Source organism: Sus scrofa, chromosome 1 (assembly GCF_000003025.6).
Source record: "Sus scrofa isolate TJ Tabasco breed Duroc chromosome 1, Sscrofa11.1, whole genome shotgun sequence".
Lineage (NCBI taxonomy): Eukaryota > Metazoa > Chordata > Mammalia > Artiodactyla > Suidae > Sus > Sus scrofa.
In genome coordinates this window covers 67359250-67379737 of record NC_010443.5, presented here as the reverse complement: position 1 = coordinate 67379737, position 20488 = coordinate 67359250, and the positions used below count along the sequence as shown (strand labels likewise).

Here is a 20488-nt window from a genome sequence, read left to right as displayed (position 1 = left end):
GTAACTTTAACATTTTCTACTAAGAAAAATCCAGGCTCAGATAACTTTGTGCTGAAATCTACCAATCATTTTAAGAGTTAATATCAATTCTGCATAAATTCTTTCAAAAATATGAAAGAACACCTCCCAACTCATTTTATGAGGCCAGCATTACCCTGATACCAAAACCAGACAAGGACATCACAAGAAAACTTTAGGCTAATGTCCCTTGTGAATATAGATCCTCAACAAAATACTAGCATACCAAATCCTGCTGCTGAGTAAAAGGATTATAAACCATGACCAAGTGGAATCTATTCTACCAAGTGGAATGCAAGGTTGATTTAACATCCAAAAGGCAATTGATGTAGTTCACAGTTTAATGGAATAAAAGTAACCACACAATCCAGTAGACAAAAAACTTCTGACAAAATCTGGCACTCTTTCATGATGAAGATGAAAACACTTAACAAAGTAGGAATAGAATTGAACTTCCTCAACCTGACAGAGGGCATCTACGAAAAACCCTTAGCTAACATCATGCTGAATAATGAAAAATTGGATACTTTCTTCCTAGTACCAGAAACAAGATGAGGATGTTTATTCTCACCATTTTATCTAACAGCATACTGGATATTGTACCTAGGGCAGCTAGGGAAGAAAAACATATCAAAGGCATCCAAATTGGAAAAGAAGAAGTAAACTATTGCCAAATCCAGAAGACGTGATCTTAAATATGAAAAAGCCTTAAGGAATTCACCAAAATAGTAATAGAATGAGTTAAAAAGTTTAGAAAGATTTCAGGATGCAAGATCATTATACAAAATTCAATTGTGTTGCTATACACTAAAAATGAACAAAATGAAATAAAATGAAAAAAAATTCATTTATAACTGCATCAAAAAGAATAAAATACTTAGGGATAAATTTAACTGAGGAAGTGTAAGTCCTATAAACTGAAAATTACAAAATACTGTTGAAAGTAATTACAGATCTAAATAAATGAGATATCCCATATTCATGAAATCAGAAGACTTAATATTAAGATGGCAGTACTCTTTATATTCATCTACAGGTTCAACATGATTCCTATCAAAATCTCAGCTGACTTTTTTGCAGAAATTGAGAAGCTGATACTATAGCTCATATGGAAATGCAAGGTAAATAGCTAAAAAAGAAAAAGAAGAGCAAAGTTGGAAGACAAAATTCTTGATTCAAAACTTGTTACAAAGCCAGTCTGATCAAAATTGTAGCAAAGGATAGACATATTTATAAATAAAATAGAATTGGGAGTCCAGAAATAAACTCTTATAGTTACAGTTATTTGAGTTTATATCAGGCTACCAAGCCATTAAAATGGAGAAAGAATAGCCTTTTCAGCACATGCTAAGGAGATAATTTGATATATACATACAAAAGAATAAAATTGGACCCCTCACACCATATGTAAAAGTTAAGTGTAAATTGACCATAGACCTAAATGTAGTAGCTGAAACTAATACTCTTAGAAGAAAACATTGGTGTAAATTTTTTTCACCTTGGGTTGGATAATGGCTTTTTAAGTAAAACACCATAAGAGCCAGCAACAAAAGAAAAAAGAGCTTAAATCGAACATCATCAAAAAAAGCTCTTGGACTGCAAATGATACTATCAAGAAAGAATATATTTGCAAATCATATATCTGATAAAAGACCTGCATCAAGAATATATAAAGAACTTTTTAACTTCAAAAATAAAAAGATAAATAGCTCAATTTAAAAATGGGCAAAGGATCTAAATAGGTATTTCCCCAAAGAAGATATAGAACTGGCTGATGAGTACATAAAAGATGCTCACTATCAGCAGTTATTAGAAAAATGCAAATTGAAACCACAGTGAGATACCACTTCACATGCTAGGATGGTTATAATCAAAAAGACAGACAGTAACAAATGTTGATCAGGATATGGAGAACTGGAACACCCCCCACCCCCATACATTGCTGGCGGGAATGTAAAGTGGTGTGGCCACTTTGGAAAATGGTTTGGCTGTTCCTTAAAATGTTGAGCAGAGCTAACGTATGGTGTACCAGTTTCAATCTTAGGTATATACCCAAAGGCATTAAAATATATTCACACAAGAACTTGTAAATGAATGTTCATAAAAGCATTATTCATAACAGCCAAAGAGTGGACACAACCAAAACTATGAATAAACAAAATGTAGTATATTCATAAGATAGGTAACAGTTGATTCGCACGAGATGGTTCTCCCTCTCGTAACTGTTTTGATGTCAAGTATTCTCAGTAGATCACTCGATATTGTTTCTTATAAACCTTAAAACAATTTTGTAACTTTAGCTTTAAAAAAAAAAAAAAAAAAAAAAAAGCTCTTCTAAGCATGTATAGGTCACCCTTAGCCTTGGAGAAGAAACCACTTTATTTGCTTTTAACATCCTCTTCAAATTACCATCTTACTTCCTTTCTCCCATTCACTGCCAAAATAAAAAATGAAATCCCATTACTTGTTTCTTTTCTTTCCATCCATCTATTCATAGATCCCTGTAATCTGGATTCCTATTGTCCAAAATTTTCAGAGGTCTCCCATCCAAGTACTAACCAAGCCCAACCCCACTTAGCTTCCGAGATCAGATGAGTTCGGGCATGTTCAGGGTTGTACACAATGGAATACTACTAAGCCATAAAAAATGCCATTTACAGCAACATGGTTGGAACTAGAGATTCTCATACTAAGTGAAGTAAGTCAGAAAGAGAAGACATACCATATGATATCACTTATATCTGGAATCTAATATATGGTGCAAATGAACCTTGCCACAGAAAAGAAAATCATGGATATAGAGAACAGACTTGTGGTTGCCAAGGGGAAGGGGGAGGGAGTGGGATGGACTGGGAGTTTGTAGTTAATAGAAGCAAACTATTTGGAATAGATAAACAATGGGATCCTACTATATAGCACTGGGAACTATGTCTGGCCACTTGTAATGGAGTATGGTAATATGAGAAAAAAAAATGAATACTTGTATGTGTCACCTTGCTGTGCAGTGGAAAATTGACAGAACACTGCAAACCAGCTATAATGGAAAAAATAAAAATCAAAAAAAATTTTTTTAATTTTTAAATCAAGAAAAAATAACTTTTTCAGAGGTACCCCTTGCCCTCCTAATTATCCAGTGCTCGGGTCTTTTCTTAGTGCTTGTTCTCTTTGATCTTTTTGTAGCACTTGACAGCATGGGTTACTACTTCTTGATACTCTCTTCATCCTTAGAAATGCACTTTCACATCTTATCTAGTTCTTTTTCTTAGAATTTGACACTGGCTTCTCTTCCTCTGTCTACCTCTAATTGTTCTCAATATTTTTTTCTTACTTTCCTATGTACTCACTTTTCAGGTCATACCACAGTTACAGTTTAAAGTGTTACCTTTAAATAGATGAATCTCATAGCATAGTCACCAATCTTGACATCTCTCGTAAACTACACTTTCAACTTCTCCTTACTCAGTGGACATTCCCACTTCATTGTGTCTCTGTGACCCAACTTCAAAATGTCTTGAAGTTCCCATTGTGGTGCAGAGGAAATGAATCCGACTAGTATCCATGAGGATGCGGGTTTGATCTCTGGCCTCGCTCAGTGGGTCTGAGATCCAGCATTGCTGTGAGCTGTGGTGTAGGTCGCAGACATGGCTTGGATCCCACGTTGCTATGGCTGTGGTATAGGGTGGCAGCTGTAGCTCCAATTCAACCCCTAGCCTGGGAAGCGCCATATGCCAAGGGTATACCACTAAAAGGAGAAAAGCAAGAATGTCTCAACCTTGCTCTTCATTATTCCCAGAATTCCTGTCCTTGTTTAGACTGTCAGTTGTATTTGCATCCTTTCAGACTCCAGATGAATTCCTTCAAGTAACCTATGGCTCCTATTTTCTCCTTTTTAACTACACATATTATACAAGTTATCAAGACTATTCCTTCATCATTTTTTTTTCTCATTTCTCCCCTTTTTAAAGAATGTTCATTCTTCAGCTGTTTGGGTTCTCATCACGTCATTCCTCAATAGTCGTGCTATACAGTCTCCTAAATGATCATCCTACTTTAGCTTCTCTTTCTTCTTTAATCCACTCAGTGCATCCCTGACAGTTTACCTGTTTTAAAACACCATTGGCATCATTCCTCCCCTCCAGAATCTAAAGTTAATGTACATAATAAGGTGTTATTTCCTTAACCTGGCTATCAAGGCCCTCTACGGCCTTCCTTTTTTATCCGAACCTTCTTACTCTCACCTTTAAACATGCTGTATACATGGCTCAACTGCATTTGACTCTGCCTATGACTCCCACCTGGACAACGTGTCTAACATTCATCCATGCATCTTGGCTCATGTCCTTCTTAAAATAGTCCCTTATTCAGATGCAGTGGTTATTACTCTTTCTAAATTCATGGCACCGGTGTTTGTTTCATTAATTTATCCATCACTCCTGTGTTATCTTGTAATATTTCTTGTATATTGGCCTATTTTGATATTCCACTTTTAAATTTATTTTACTTTTTGTATATGTGTAGCTTAAATCCTGGAAGAGAGATATCCAGTAGATATTAATTAGACTACATAATGTGTTTTAATGTTTCCAGTTTGGGTTTTAGTTTTTAGTTCTTTGTTTTGTTTTTGTTTGATGTAATCTCATAGACTATAGAAATGCAAATTAAAAAGCAAGTCACTCTTATTAAAATAAAAATACAAAGTTTTAAAGATAGAAGCAAGGTGGTTAGAAAAAAGTTTGTTTAGCTTTTAAAGATAGATTGCAGCAATTCCTGATGTGGCATAGTGGATTAAGAATCTGACTGCAGCGGTTCAGGTAGCTATTGAGGCTCAGGTAGCTATTGAGGCGCAGGTTCATTCCTTGGCCCAAATGCAGTGGGTTAAGGATCCAGCATCGCTGCAGCCATGCTGTAGGTCAAAACTGTGGCTCAGATTTGATCCCTGGCCCAGGAATTGCTGTATGCCATGGATGCAGGCAAAAAAAAAAAAAAAAAAGGATTGCAAAGTGTGACATTTAACCAAACACAATTATTATATATTACTGCTAATCTCAGTTCTTCCCTTTTAGGATTTAAACTGGATAGCCTTGAGATTTTTATTCTTAAGAGGAAAATATCTAAACATTGTTAAGCTATAGACATTTTTATTATATCCTTGAAAACTGAGGAATTTTTTTAAGTTTCATCAAAGAGCAATTTTTTTAAGGACTTAACTATAAATCCTGGAAAATAGAAATTTCTAGTGGAATTCTTACCACTGAAATTATTTTAAGTACAACAGACCCTTTGGTACCCTATTGTAAGATCCCTTAAAATCCAGCTATCAACCAGGTGGTCATTCTTACAATGGAAAGAATAGGGTATTATTTCTTGTTCATATTTATTTTTGGCAAATGATTCTGTGCTTGCCACAATTGATTGAAAGCCAAACATATGTCTATAAGTTTAAGACAAATTGGACACATGTACTCTCATAAGCCCTGACAAGAAACACACATAGATATATGAGTAATTACAGTTATATCGGTCAGCATTTACGTTTGCCATCTGCATATAATAAAAGTATTCAGATACTTTATTTTAGTAAAGCAAATGATATGCATATTAGAAAAATATTTTATTATTGCTTAACTAGATCTTAGTTTTATCATTTTCCAATAAATGTTTTATGACCAAGGGCTCTTCTTTTTTTTTTTTAACTTGTAATCTTAAGTTCATTCCAGTATACTTGCCACTTCATTTTAAGGTTGTCATAAGTTCTGTGTAAGTGTAGTTTATAGCAGTCTTTTATTTTAGAGATATAGTGTGTTCATTATAGTAGTAAGTGATTTATTCAGTTTGAATAGATAACTTTAATAAAAGTACAAATCAGAAGTGTTAGAAACAATACTAATTATGTATTTATGTATATATATATTTGATTTAAAAAACAAGTGTCAGTTATTTAGTAGAATAATGATTGAATAAAAAGTAATCTAAAGTAATAAAGATAAAAATATGAGGCATATCTTCTTACCCCTTAATGTATCTGGACTTGGTTCGGTAAATGCCAGATTATTTTTCAATTGTTATAAATATATATAATATACAATTAATTTAGTAGTTCAGAAAGGCACAGAAATTAAACAGGGTTCCTATCAGGGAAATTTACTGAAATGCCTTTTCTACAGCTTCAATGGCCAAAAGACAGCACTGGAATGTGAGAAACTAATTTTGGTTTGTTTTAACGCCTCAGAATGTTACAAATTAATCAAGTGCTGCTTAAAGTCTACAACTCATTAACTTTATAAGTTTTGCTTTTCCCATGACAGAGATCAAGTTATAGCATAAAGCTTCTTTAGTCCCTCACCTTGATGGGGTTGCTATCCCCACTGTCCAAGTACCCTCTTATCTGCTACTTAGTGAGTTTGGTGTAGGCAGTGATGTGTGCAGCGACGCAAAAGTACTAGTTTACAATTACGTAATCCTTGCACAGGACCAGGCATGAACCCATGCTGGCTGCTTCTCACCTCAGTAATTTGCTTAGGTAGAGCAGACTCTTATAGTTACTGCACCTAGAAGAAAAAGAAAATATGCATAAACACACTCACAAACACATGCACACACTGAAACAATTCACTTGTTCACATACTTTCACTAAAGAGAAAAAAAAAGTAAATGCTGAGTATCTAATAAGCTTCTCATTTTAACAAATCTAAAAGGTAAGCTACACAATCATCATATTTAAAGGCCACAAGGACATGTAAGACTTATGTGTTAGATAAGCTAACAGAGTCCTAACTAAACCCAAGTGCCAGCTAATCTCTGAAAGACATACCTCAGCAGTGTAGAGTACCAGATTGTTCTTCAGAGAACAAGCAAATAAGTTGGTGTTAACAGTGGTGTGACTAAACCATTATGTAAGGGTGTATATCCTCAATAAACTAAAATCAGTGTAAATATGCTAGCCAAATGTAGTAGCATACATATATATGTTTGGGGTTTTTTTAATTTTTTATTTTATATGGACTAGCTGAGTTTATGGCATTTGCAGAACAGATTGAGGTTTGTGATGAAAAGGGAAACAAAATGAAAACTATTGGGTGAACAGCAGGGCCCATTTGATGTGATTATGAAAGATGTTTCTTTATTCCTATTTCTCTTTTGCAATCTGAAAACAGTAGCAGGGGGTGGCAGGCAGAGTTCGTCATAGGTTGTCAATCACTGTCATTCAACATTTGCAGGGAAGATGTCTTTATTCAAGGACAGCTGGGCAAATCAGAAACATAGATTTGCAGTTAGTAGCCTGTCCAGCCAACACTAAATAAACAAGGACAGGGCAGACAAACCAGCCTCTCACATAAAAATATAATGGACTCCACTGACCTCCCTGCCCTCCATTCAGCTTCAATCCCAGTTGCATAAAAGCTTCACTGCCCACTTTCAATTTCCTTTAATTACCTACATGATGTAGATAAGAAAATGAACCTCACTTATATTCAGTGATCACACACAGGAAATTAACTAGACAAGTTGTTTAAAATTAGAGGAGTAATTTGGAAGTAAATAGAGTGTCCTACTAAGGAAGAAGTGGCTAGAAAGGAGTTTTGTTTGCTTGTTTGTTTTTAAGCAGGGATTGTATTATTTTACTAGCTCTCTTTTTTGATCCTGGGCTTGCTGCTTTTCTTATCAGGCTAAACTAAGTTAAAAAAAAAAAAATCTCCTTTGTAAGTATTCTGAAACACCCAGAATAAAATACGTGAAGGAGATAAGAGCTAAGCTAAGTGGTGAAGCAAGCATGCCACATTCGAAAGAGCTCAGGAAAATTGTGAACTCGAATTCCAGGAATAAATTATTGTGGTTTTCACAGGAGGGTCTGGCAGAGCAATTGAGGGTTAGCTAGTAGTATATTTAGTGGGTCTTCATTTTACATTGCTTCTTGAATCCATAATCAAACCACAAAAAATAAAATGCTGCTTAATGTTTGTATTCTAATTGATCTAACAGACAGTGTTTTCTGTTGCATTCTAGTGGTTCATAGCATTTGAATTTTAATTATAAAACACTATGGGGTTACAGAGTACTATAACTCTCCATAGTGCTTTTTCTTCAAAAAACTTGCAACAAGTATAATTTTGAGTTAGTTAACTAAAGGGCACTGAAAAGAGCATCTTTTCTTATCACATATTGATGTACTTTCGTAAACATGTAATTAATATGGATTTAAAAGAAACCTAATTGCAGACTGGAGACTAAAACCTGAAGTATCAAACTTGTAATTCAAGAAGCTGTAATTTCTCAATTTGTTTATAATTTGGCTGTCCCTTGTATTGAGAACATTGGTTTTCAAAGAAACAATATTTTCTATAACAGTTATAGGAAAAGTGTATGATTACCTGCATAAAATGAATGTGCCAGTCCTAGTGAAGTATCAGTAAAAATAATAATCTTGTTTCTTTGAATAATGTTTTAAAAAGTAAATTAACTAAATGTCATTTCAGGTAGGGAAGTACATTTACATAATTGTATACAAAGATTTACAGCTGAAAAGTATAGAACAAAATTCAAATAATTGAATCTTAAGCCTCAGTTAACATTCTGTATGGTATCAGATGTAGGGATTATTATTATAGTAATAATGCCCAACATTTATACCAAGACTTACAGCTTTTAAGCATTTTCATAAACACTATCACATTGAATCTTCACACCAAATCCCAATGTAAGATAAGGAATTTGGGACTTAGAGGGTTCAGTTACTCTCAGAAGGTCACATAGTGTGTAAGTGGCAGCGCTGAAAATCCACCTGTTGTATTAATTCCCAGATCCAGTGTTCTCTCCACTGCCTCACACATACATACCACCATCCTCCTGGTCTATAACGTTTCTAAGGAGAAGAATTACTTACTGCATTCTTTGAATTCCCCATTAATTCAAATACTGGAAACAGAAAGGGAGAGATCCTTCCTTAAAGGAAGTCATAGCTTTCGATGAGACCTCATTTAATTACCGATAATTTTTTTTTTTTCCCCTTTTTAGGGCCACCTGTGGCATATGGAAGTTCCCAGGCTAGGGGTCAAAATGGAGCTACAGCCACTGGCCTATGCCACAGCCACAGCAACACCAGATCCGAGCCACATCTGCAACCTACACCTCAGCTCACAGCAACTCCGGATCCTCAACCCACAGAGCGAGGCCAGGGATCAAACCGCATCCTCATGGATCCTGCTCGAGTTCGTTAACCACTGAGCCACGAAGGGAGCTCCCTATGGATAATTTTTAACTGTAGGAACTATTATTCATTTGCTATTTTATAAATATAAATCAAATATCAACTCTTTGAAGATCTCAAAAACATTGCTTGTGTCAAATTTAATAATGAAAAGGGTGTTATTTATCAAAAGAATATGTTAAATAATAAAATCTGCATAAGTATTCTTTTTTTTTTTTTTTTTTTTTTTTTTTGTCTTTTTGTTTTTTGTTGTTGTTGCTATTTCTTGGGCCGCTCCCACGGCATATGGAGGTTCCCAGGCTAGGGGTTGAATCGGAGCTGTAGCTACCGGCCTACGCCAGAGCCACAGCAACGCAGGATCCGAGCCGTGTCTGCGAACTACACCACAGCTCACGGCAACGCCGGATCGTTAACCCACTGAGCAAGGGCAGGGACCGAACCCGCAACCTCATGGTTCCTAGTCGGATTCGTTAACCACTGTGCCACGACGGGAACTCCCTGCATAAGTATTCTAAAGAGCGTTTTCCTGTAACTCATTACAGTCTGTGTCCCTCTTGCTCAAGTTTGAACCTTAACCTATCATTTCTCCTTTATTTACCTAAAATATATGTATATATGTAATTCGTATATGTATTATGTATATTTTATGTATATATATATATATATTATTTTTTACACTCTTTTGGCTTAGTTGTAATCTCTTCAAAGATACCTTCCCTGACCCACTGTTATTATTTGTACCCCTCCCTCCTTATGCTTGTCCCGTTGTCATTTTACATTTATTCATGGCCCGTTTTGATTGAAGTCTGGCTCCCCCACGTGACTATGTAGCTTCGTGAGAGTTGAGGGTGCGTCGGGGGGTGTTATTGTGGCTTTGTTTTTCTTCACCATTGTATACCCAGCACTAGTAGTTGCTGAAGAAAGATTTAGTAAACATCTATACATCTTCCTTAGAAACATGTCTATTCGGGTCTTTTGCCCATTGGATAGTTGGCTTTTTTTGCTGTTGAGTTGTATAAGTTGTTTGTATATTCTAGAGATTAAGCCCTTGTCAGTTGCATCATTTGAAACTATTTTCTCCCATTTGGTAAGTTGTCTTTTTGTTTTCCTTTTGGTTTCCTCAAATGACTCATCACACTAAGACCTTGTCCATTGTAGTTATTAAAACATTTTTCATCTTTTTTTTTTTTTATTTTTTTTAGGGCCACGCCAGTGGCATATGGAGATTCCCAGGCTAGGGGACCAATTGGAGCTACAGCTGCCAGCCTACACCACAGCCACAGCAACACCAGATCCTTAACAACTGAGCAAGGCCAGGGATCAAACCTGAGTCCTCATGGATACTAGTCAGATTCGTTTCTACAGAGCCACAATGGGAACTCCTGAAATATTTTTCATTATTATTATTACAGTCTATGGATTTTGCGAAGAAATTAAGGAGCCCTTAGTTTAATTAGTAAAGGAAACCCTGTATTGCCTTTATGCAGAGAAAAGGCATCACTGAATTCAGTTTTTTCAGTAAGGTCACTGTCTTTGGGTAATCTACATTAAAGATCTTATTGCTCCCCTATTTGACCTAGAAGGATCTCTCTACTGCAGAGCATTTTTTCCCAAGCTAAGATGTACTCAGCTGTTAGCAGACACATTTGATACTGATACTGCTGGCAGTGAGCAAATTCACAATCCTGGTGAAGCAGGGGATTAAAGCAATAAATCAGGTAATTCAAGCAGAATTGGCATGGTTTGGAAAACAGTGGAGTCACATCTTACATAGAGTTTAGATTCTAAAGTAAAAAAATACAATAAAAAATACTAGTGAGCAAATTTACCTGAAAATAACTCCAAGAGTACAATAAGCATAATAAGCATAATTGTGAGTGGCCAGTCCCATTCAGACACACCACTTCTCAGTGAGTTTTCCCTCAAGTAGTGGAGCAGATCATTGGTTCTTTAGTTTAGCACCAAATGAAATAGTTGGTTTGCATTTAGAAATCATGCTCTGTGGGAAATGTGTGTCTTTGGATACTGAAATCATTTCACAGAAAGATGTTCCACTCTTTCCAGGGATATTTGGGAACTAAGACTAGGAAATGGCTAGTTAATGTTGTTGCCTCCCAATGAGTCAATCAATCAATGTCTAATCAACCTACCTTCCTCTCTATCTCTCTCTCTCTCTCTCATACACATACACACACACACACACACACACACACACACACACACAGTGTGAGGAGAAGTGTTGTGTAATGTATGTAATCAAATTTGAACAAGTTCATACTGAGGGAAGTAGATTACTTAGATAATGCTATTAATTAGTGTTTTCAGCCAAATTCCTACTTTCCATGTAATTTGATTTTAACTTTTCATAAGTCCATAACTAGGTAAGACATATCTAAAACCTAGAGGACCAATACAGTTTGCAGTATTAAAACAGTTATTCAATTATCTTCTGGTAAAAGGTCAGAGGAAGTTGATTTTATGAACAGTAGAAATAAATCTAGATATGAATAAATTATAAGTTGTAAAACAGATTTAAAGCTGATTTCATCTCCCTATACCTCTGCCCAACTATCTGGATTGTTGCCCTCTCTTTAACTGTATTTTGTATGCTTAACAGAAAGCGCCTGCTCACTGCTTCTTTGCTATTAATAGCATCATCATTCTCCTCATCCCTGAGGCTTAAACTGTAGACCCCTCCTTGTCCGTTTTTATGGATCTGTGTGTACTATTTTCTGTGCCTGGAATGCAAGGAATCTCTCTCCCTCTCTCCTCTTCTACAAATTGCTCATAGCCTAGAACAAACACTCTCTCCTTTGGAAAACTTTCCAGTGCATCCAGTTCACTTCAGTGCTCTTCTCTGAATAACAGTGTTTTATTCTGCACCTAAAATAATTATTTATATAAATATTTTTCCCCAATAATATTTTAATTTCCTTGAAAGGAAAGGTCATGTTTTAAATTTCTGAACCGTCTTTTTCCTCTTCTGCTGTTAAACGTTTCTTTTGTCAAGGCTAGGATAGGTAGACAGGTGTTGATGGGGACTTGAATGGAGCCCAGATATGACGTTGAGATGCATCAGGCATCAGATGAGAATACTGCAGTCTTGACGTTCACCTAAAATCAAAAATAATAGCAACGCCATATATAAATGGCCCTTCTTTGGCAAATGACTTCAGGGAGAACAGGAAAAAACTGAAACAATATAGGAAGAGAAAACCAAGATGACACATAGAGGCAAAACGTTGACCGTTGTTATCAACAGACACTTCTTACCTAAAGCGGTACAAAATGCTAAAGACACTGTCCAAAATAGTATAAAGTAGTTGTGATATTTTTGACTATTGCAGGACAAAGTAAGACAAGAGACATAATTCATGACTGAGAGGATATGTAATGGTTATTTTAATATCTCTATTAAACATATTTAATAGAATTAAATTATAAAATTTTATATTATAAAATTTAACATAATATGATGTATATTATAATTTTTTATTTATTTGTTCAGTTAAACAGAATGTTTTAAATATTCATTTAAGAGTTTTTTTCAGATATTACATCAATTGAAATTATTTTTAGATAACATTTTTCAGTCTCTTGGACTCAACCATTTTCCCTCCCATTACAAGGCCTTTGCATACACTACATACTGTTCCTAGAACACTGTTCACTTCTTCCAGCATTCCCATTGTGCATATGTTACATCTTTTGTAGTCATCCCATGGTCCTTGGATGTTCTCTTGTGTTTTTTCAGTCTCTATTCTCTTTGCTTTTCTATTTTCAGAATGTCAATTGATATATTCTCTCGCTCAGAAATTCTTTCCTCAGCCATGTCCAATCTACAGGAAGCTCACCAAAGGCATTCTTCACTTCTATTACAGTGCTTTTAGTGTTTCTTTTTGGTTCTTTCTTAAGACTTCCATCTCTCTCTGAAAACTATAAGACACTGATGAAAGAAATCAAAGATGACACAAATAGATGGAAAGATATACCATGCTCGTGGATTGGAAGAGTCAATATTATCAAAATGACCATACTGCCTAAGGCAATCTACAGATTCAATGCAATCCCTATCAAATTACCAAGGACGTTCTTCACAGAACTCCAACAAAATATTTTAATGTTTGTTTGGACGCACAAAAGACCCAGAATAGCCAGACATCCTGAAAAAGAAAAACGGAGCTAGAGGAGTCTGGCTCCTGGACTTCAGACTATACTACAAAGCAACAGTCATCAAAACCATATGGTACTGGCACAAAGACAGAAATATAGATCAGTGGAACAGAATAGAAAGCCCAGAATTAAACCCACGCACCTATAGCCAACTCATCTATGGCAAAGGAGGCAAGAATATACAATGGAGAAAAGACAGCCCCTTCAATAAGAGGTTCTGGGAAAACTGGACAACCACATGGAACAGGATGAAATTAGAACACTCCCTAACACCATACACAAAAATAAACTCCAAATGGATTAAAGACCTAGATATAAGACCAGACACTCTAAAACTCTTAGAGGAAAACATAGGCCAAACACTCTCTAACATAAAGAACAGCAACATCTTCTCAGATCCGCCTCTTAGAGTATTGACAATAAAAACAAAAATAAACAAATGGGACCTAATCAAACTGAAAAGTTTCTGCACAGCAAAGGAAACCCTAAGCAAAACAAAAAGACAACCCACAGAATGGGAGAAAATCTTTGCAAGTGAATTGACTGACAAGGGATTAATCTCCAAAATTTATAAACACCTTCTGCAGCTCCATACCAAAAAAACAAATAACCCCATCAAAAAACGGGCGGAAGATCTAAACAGACAGTTCTCCAAAGAAGACATACAGATGGCCAAGAAACACATGAAATGATGTTCCACATCACTCATTATTAGAGAAATGCAAATCAAAACCACTCTGAGGTACCACCTTACACCAGCCAGAATGGCCACCATCAAAATGTCAACAAACAATAAGTGCTGGAGAGGGTGTGGAGGAAAAGGAACCCTATGACACTGTTGGTGGGATTGTAAAGTGGTGCAACCACTGTGGAAAACAGTATGGAGATTCCTCAGGAAACAAAACATAGAACTACCATTTGATCCAGCAATCCCACTCCTGGGCATCTATCCAGAGAAAACCACGACTCGCAAAGACACATGTACTCTGATGTTCATTGCAGCACTGTTTGCAATAACCAAGACATGGAAACAACCTAAATGTCCATCGAGAGAGGAGTGGATCCAGAAGATGTGGTACGTATACACAATGGAATATTACTCAGCCATTAAAATGAACGAAATACCAGCATTTTTAGCAACATGGATGGGCCTAGAAATTATCATGCTAAGTGAGGTCAGCCATACAATGAGACCCCAACATCCAGTGCTTTCACTGACATGTGGAATCTGAAAAAAGGACAGACTGAACTTCTTTGCAGAACAGATGCTGACTCACAGACATTGGAAAACTTATGGTTTCCAAAGGAGACAGTTTGGGTGTTGGGGGGATGTGCTTGGGTTATGGGATGGAAATCCTGTGAAATTGGATTGTTATGATCATTAAACAACTACAGATGTGAATAAATAAATAAATAAAGTAGACTTTAAAAAAAATACTTCCATCTCTCCACTTATACTGTCTGATATTACATATTAATCATAGTTGTTTTAAGTTCCTGATCTGATGGTTCCAACATCCTTGCCATGTCTGATTCTGATGATGGCCCCATTTCTTCAAATTGTGCTTTTAGCCTTTTGGTATACCTTGTCATTTTTTTCTGCATAGATGGATGTAATGAACTGGGTAAAAAGGACTGCTGTAAATAGGCCTTAGGTAATGTGGTGAGCTGGGGCATGGCAGTATGGGGAAGTATTCTATAGTCATGTGATTAGGTCTGCTTCTGAATTGTGAACTTCACAGAGTTTTCCCTTTTTTTCCACTCTCCCGCCTTAGATGAGAAAGGATGGGCAGGAATGGGGTATTTCCCTTCTCCCATGTGCATAGCTAGAGCTGGGTACAGTTGGGTATTTCCTTTCCCAGGGTTAGTTAGGCTCTGATAATACCCCAGCAGGTTAGGCTCTGCTTAACTAGTTTCTCCTGAAAGCAGGCCTTGTTAAGGACAGGGTGCTCTGGAGTATTTCAGAATGGTTCTTTTCCCCTCCCTTTGCTAGAAGCCCAAGGGGATTTTTCTCTGATATTTACTGTGGGAATCTGGTGGAGCTCCTGTAAGTAAATCCTGCAGTACTGTGGAGCCCCCTATGACTGGGTCACCCTGGAGTTTTGAGCTCTCAGAGTTGTCTGCACCGAGCCTCCCACAGTGCATCAGTTTCAGCTCAGGTTTTCTTAGTGACACTGATTGTCTTGGCATTTTCTGCTTGTGAGTATCCACTCTTAGCCATGACTCCCTGCATTTGCCTGTTTCCTGTGGTTGTATGTCCTCCTTTCTCATATGGGTCCAAAACGAGTTGTTGATTTTTCAGCTTTTTACTTGTTAGGACGGAGTGCTGATTTCTAAGCACCTTGCATGTGGAACCAGAAATCCTCAAGTTTGAACAGTTTTGTTTTCATCTAATTTATTACAGTAAATCTTAAGTTAATGATCCTGGTCTTCACCCTTATCTCACCAATCCTCTTCTCATCCTCCTTTCACCCAGCCATGCCTTATTTCTTCCACTCATCCTATAGATCTTCACTTAAACATCTTTTTCCAAGGAGCATATTTTACCTGACCTAAATTAAATAAGTCCTCAAACTGAATATCCATCCCTTCAGCACCCTGTACTTACCATATCATAGCATTCATTTCCACTTTGTAGAGCTTATTTGTCCCTGACAAACTCTGTTTCTGGTTCATTGCTGGAGCTCAGTGTCAAGCATAGTGTTTGATGCCTAGTAGGATCTGTATTGTATTTATTGACTATATAAATAAAAATCACATTCAAGAATTTCAGATGTGTTATACATGACCCACTTTTGCTTAATATTAATTGCTTAAAATATTAAACCATGTTTTAACTGTCAGTAGTTAAAGCTAAGAAGTACATTAACTATTATGGTTTTGATCCAATATATTACATATCTATATGGGTTGGTTTGTTTGGTTTTTTTTTTTTTTCAGGACGCAGAGGAATACACAGATTTGCCAGTAAGACACAATGAAGATCATATGAATAGCGAACTGGCAAAATGTCTTCCCTTGGAATCAAACCCTCATTCATTTGACAGCCCCCACACGAAAGCACATCTCTTACTGCAGGCCCATCTCAGCCGAACCATGCTGCCATGCCCAGATTATGACACCGATACCAAAACAGTGTTGGATCAAGCTCTCAGAGTATGTCAGGTATGGAAATCATTCCTAATTACCTACATTTTCTCCTCTTCTTTCTGGGGTTTTTGTTTGTTTTTTCCTGTTTTAGAATAAAATCTACTTTCATTTACATATTTTTAATATAGCGTTGTTGAGAAACACCTAGTGAATTAAATCAGGAATCCTCAAAGGAAAAGCAAGTAGAAATGTAATAGGATGACAATTTCAGCCATCCATCCATTCAATTGAAATTTTCTGATGGTAAACTAAGTGCCAGGAACTTTTCTAGGTTCTGAGCTTACAGCAGTGAACAGGACAGAGGAGAACCTGCTGTAATGGGCTCTCACTAGAGATGGAGAAGACACAAAATTAAAAAGTGTTAGGTGGTGATCAGTGCTATTTTAAAGTAATAATAATAATAATAATAACATATAAGAAAGGAACTATGGAGAAAGATGGAGGGTGCTGTTTTGTACTGTTTCTTTAATGTGGCATTCAGGGACTATCTTGCTTGTAAGGTGTCATTTAAGAAACGAAGGGAGTGAGCCATAGGGCTACCTGCGAGAATGTGTTCCAAACAGTAAGAAGAGCTAGTGCTTTTGATTTATGTAGGAACTCACTTGGTAAATTCAAGAAAAACCAAGGAGGCCATTATAAGAAATATGAAAAGGGGGTAATTATAAATGAGGTTAGGAAGGGATGAGAGTGGAGATTATAGAGAAAATGAGGTCTGGTCATGTAGGGAGTTTGTAAACCATGTAAGGATTTTGGATTTTACTCTGCATGAGAGGGAAGCTACTAGAGGAATGGTTCACTAAATGGTTATGTTGGTTGTATCTATGAATATTTACCATATCTGTTAAAACTGAGAAATTCTCATATTTATTATTTCATTTAAAAATAACAATAATTAACTCATTATATGTTAATGATTTTTCAAGAAAAACAACTTTTCCAAAGCAATAAAACATTAGTGAGAAGTGCATCCTGTGTTTTACATTTCTGCAAATATCTGTAACATCTAGTTTAATATAACTCAACTAAATTAATTTGTTGCCTTTTACAAACAGTCTGTTACAATTTGATGTTTTAGTTGAAGTATATGAAAGAAACCCAGCCTCCCAGGAATAATGTAGTTTAAAGGAGAAAGAGTATTTTTATAGCCTTTTCAGAAAATTGTGTATGTCCTTGGATACTGTATAAAACCTTGACATGTGATATTTCTTACTTAGTTGCAATGTGAAATCTGAAACCATATCCATGAACGTTATACCTTGAATGCTCTAAGGCTAGGCAAGAAATGATGGTGGTTGGACCCAGTTGGTATGGGTGAGTTTGGTGAAAATTGGTTGGATCCTGTGTACTTCTTTAAGGAGAACTAACCGAATTTGCTAGTGGTTTAGACAAGGGTTTTTTTAAGGAAAAGTGAGGAACTATAAGATGATTCCAAAACTTTTCTCCAGAGTAGCTGGAGGACTGGAGCTGCCATTTGCTGGGAGGTGACTATGAGAGGAGTAGGGTAGGAGAAGCACCAGCCCTAAGAGTTGGAGGTTATAAGAGCTTTTGATTTTCTGTATCATGCCTTTTTGGGCATTTCTATAATAAAAAACAATTTTTGAGATTTTCAAAAGATTTGCATTGTTCTTAAAAGTAGGGAGTAAATGAATCTGTAAAGATCTGCATATAGACATTTGCAAAATTAAAGACAGAAATAACCCAAGCATCCTTCAGGTTATAGAACACTGCAGAATATTACAATTCCATTTACGAATTCTGCTTCTGTGTAGACTGTCTACATAAATATGTGAAAATATATCTAGAGAGAAGATCCAGAATAAGTCTGTAATAAGCATGTAAATTTTCTTACACCCTTTTTGTAACTAACATGTGGTTTATCTCTCTAGGAAGATGATTTGCCACTCCTTATTAGTCACACTTTATAAACAAAGGTTAAAGTTCCTAAAGTTTTAGCTGTGACCCTGGATACTCATTTGTGTTTCCTTTAGCTGCTTTTTTCCCCCTCAAACACTGACCTGTTAATGAACTCACGGGTCAGGAAGAGTGGCAGAGAGGTTGCAGGAGGAATTAAATTTTTATACTTATTATACTTATAAGTATACTCATAGATATACATATTTGTATCATATTTAAAAGCTATAATGTATTATCAACTCATTCATACTTTCTTTTTTACCACTAAGTCAGCAATGATTCAAAGGCTGTATAGTAGTAGTAATTAGCAATTTCACATGGAGTCTATTTCTAAATTTGCTATAACAGAAAAGGATTCGGTCAGGTACTTTTAGCCTTTAGTAGTTATTCTTGTATAGAGCTTCTTAGGATATTTATATTTCTTGAGTAGTTTTTGCTTCTTCTAAATAATATCTAGAAAGAAACAATTTTCTCTTTAATTATAAAAGTAATACACTTCTTTGTAGAAAATATGGAAAAACAACATATTAAAATGAAAGTCATTCATAGTAATTATATCTTCACCTCCATGAATATGAGGCTCTTTTCTTTCTGTTAATGAATTAAAATTTTTTAATTCAGAAAAAGAATTTTTAATTTTTTTGTTTTGAACTAACCCCAGATTTAGAAAATGTTTGTAAAAATAATACAATGAAATTTCCATATATCTGTCACCCAGCTTGGTAACACCTTGCCTCAGTACTGATCTAGTCCTATTAACTAATCTAGAGACCGCATTCCAGTTTTGTCCACTAGTATTTTATCCCACTAATGTCTTTCTCTGGACCAGGATTCAGCCAGGATCCCACATTCCATTTAATTGTCATGTCACCTTAGTCTTGTTAACTTTCTGGATGTTGGCACTTGTGAGTAGTACTGGCCAGGCATTGTGTAGAGAGCTCTCCTTCAGTTTGAGTTTACCTAACATTTCCTCATAATTACTGAAGAATACCACAGAAGTGATGTTTTGCCCTCTTGGTATCAGGCCTGTGACATGGATATGTGTTATTACTAGGGGTGTTAACTCTGTGCTCTTGAGATGGTGTCTGCCAGGCTTCTCCACTGAGAAGTTACTTTTTTTTCCTTTTGTAACTAATATGTTGTAGTGCCATACTTTGAGATTTTGTAGGTACCCTGTTTTTCCTATTTTCCTACATTACTTTCATCATCCATTGGTGACTTTTGCCTAAAACAATTATTACTGCTGTAATTTTCTGTTTCCATCATTCCCAGAGTTCCACTGTTAACGGAGAATTATTCATTCTCCTCCATTTATTTATTTACTTTATTTATTTAAAGTGTATGGAGTTCCCGTTGTGGCTCAGCGGAACTTGACTAATATCCATGAGGATGCAGACTCAGTCCCTGGCCTCACTCATTGGGTTAAGGATCTGGCGTTGCCATGAGCTGTGGTATAGGTCACAGACACAGCTCAGATCGGTGTTGCAGTGGCTGTGACATTGGTTGGCAGCTGCAGCTCCAATTCAACTCCTAGCCTGGGAACTTACTTATGCCGCAGGTGCGGCCCTAAAGAGCAAAGTATAAGCTCACGAGTATTTGTTTTTATTGGTGAGGGCTTTAGAGACTAAAACCGGGGTGCTTGTTGACTCCTATCGCTAAGTTGGTACCTTTGCCTCTAGGCCCCTCAGTGGACAAAGCTAGAAAATATAAGTATGACACACAGACATCTTATATCTATTTGTATATCTTCTTATCTGTGTGTGTATGTGTGTGTGTGTGTGTGCTTGGGTGTTTGAAAAATATTTGTTTTCATAAAACCGTGAGTTCATTCTAATAATGCCAATTCCAATTTAATACCAAGTGTTCACTTTTCACTTGAGTCTTCCCCCTTTTTTGAATTATAATTCTTCTCTTCACCTATGAGAAACTTGGCCCTCATTAATCAAAATATGTTTACTTGATTCCTCCATCCTAGCCTACTCCTGATGACTCCTGCAAAAAATTTTTTTAAAAAAGTTTACTAATAGT

The 20488-nt window shown here is 36.1% G+C and overlaps 1 protein-coding gene across 1 annotated transcript in view; it reads left to right on the top strand.

Moving 5' to 3' along the window:
* The window catches only part of ASCC3 (activating signal cointegrator 1 complex subunit 3), a 325142-nt gene that overhangs the window by 277343 nt on the left and 27311 nt on the right, over positions 1 to 20488 (top strand). Inside the window, exon 37 of the mRNA XM_021090356.1 lies at positions 16337 to 16561. Coding sequence (XP_020946015.1) covers positions 16337 to 16561 — 225 coding nt within the window. The remainder of the gene's footprint in view (positions 1 to 16336; positions 16562 to 20488) is intronic.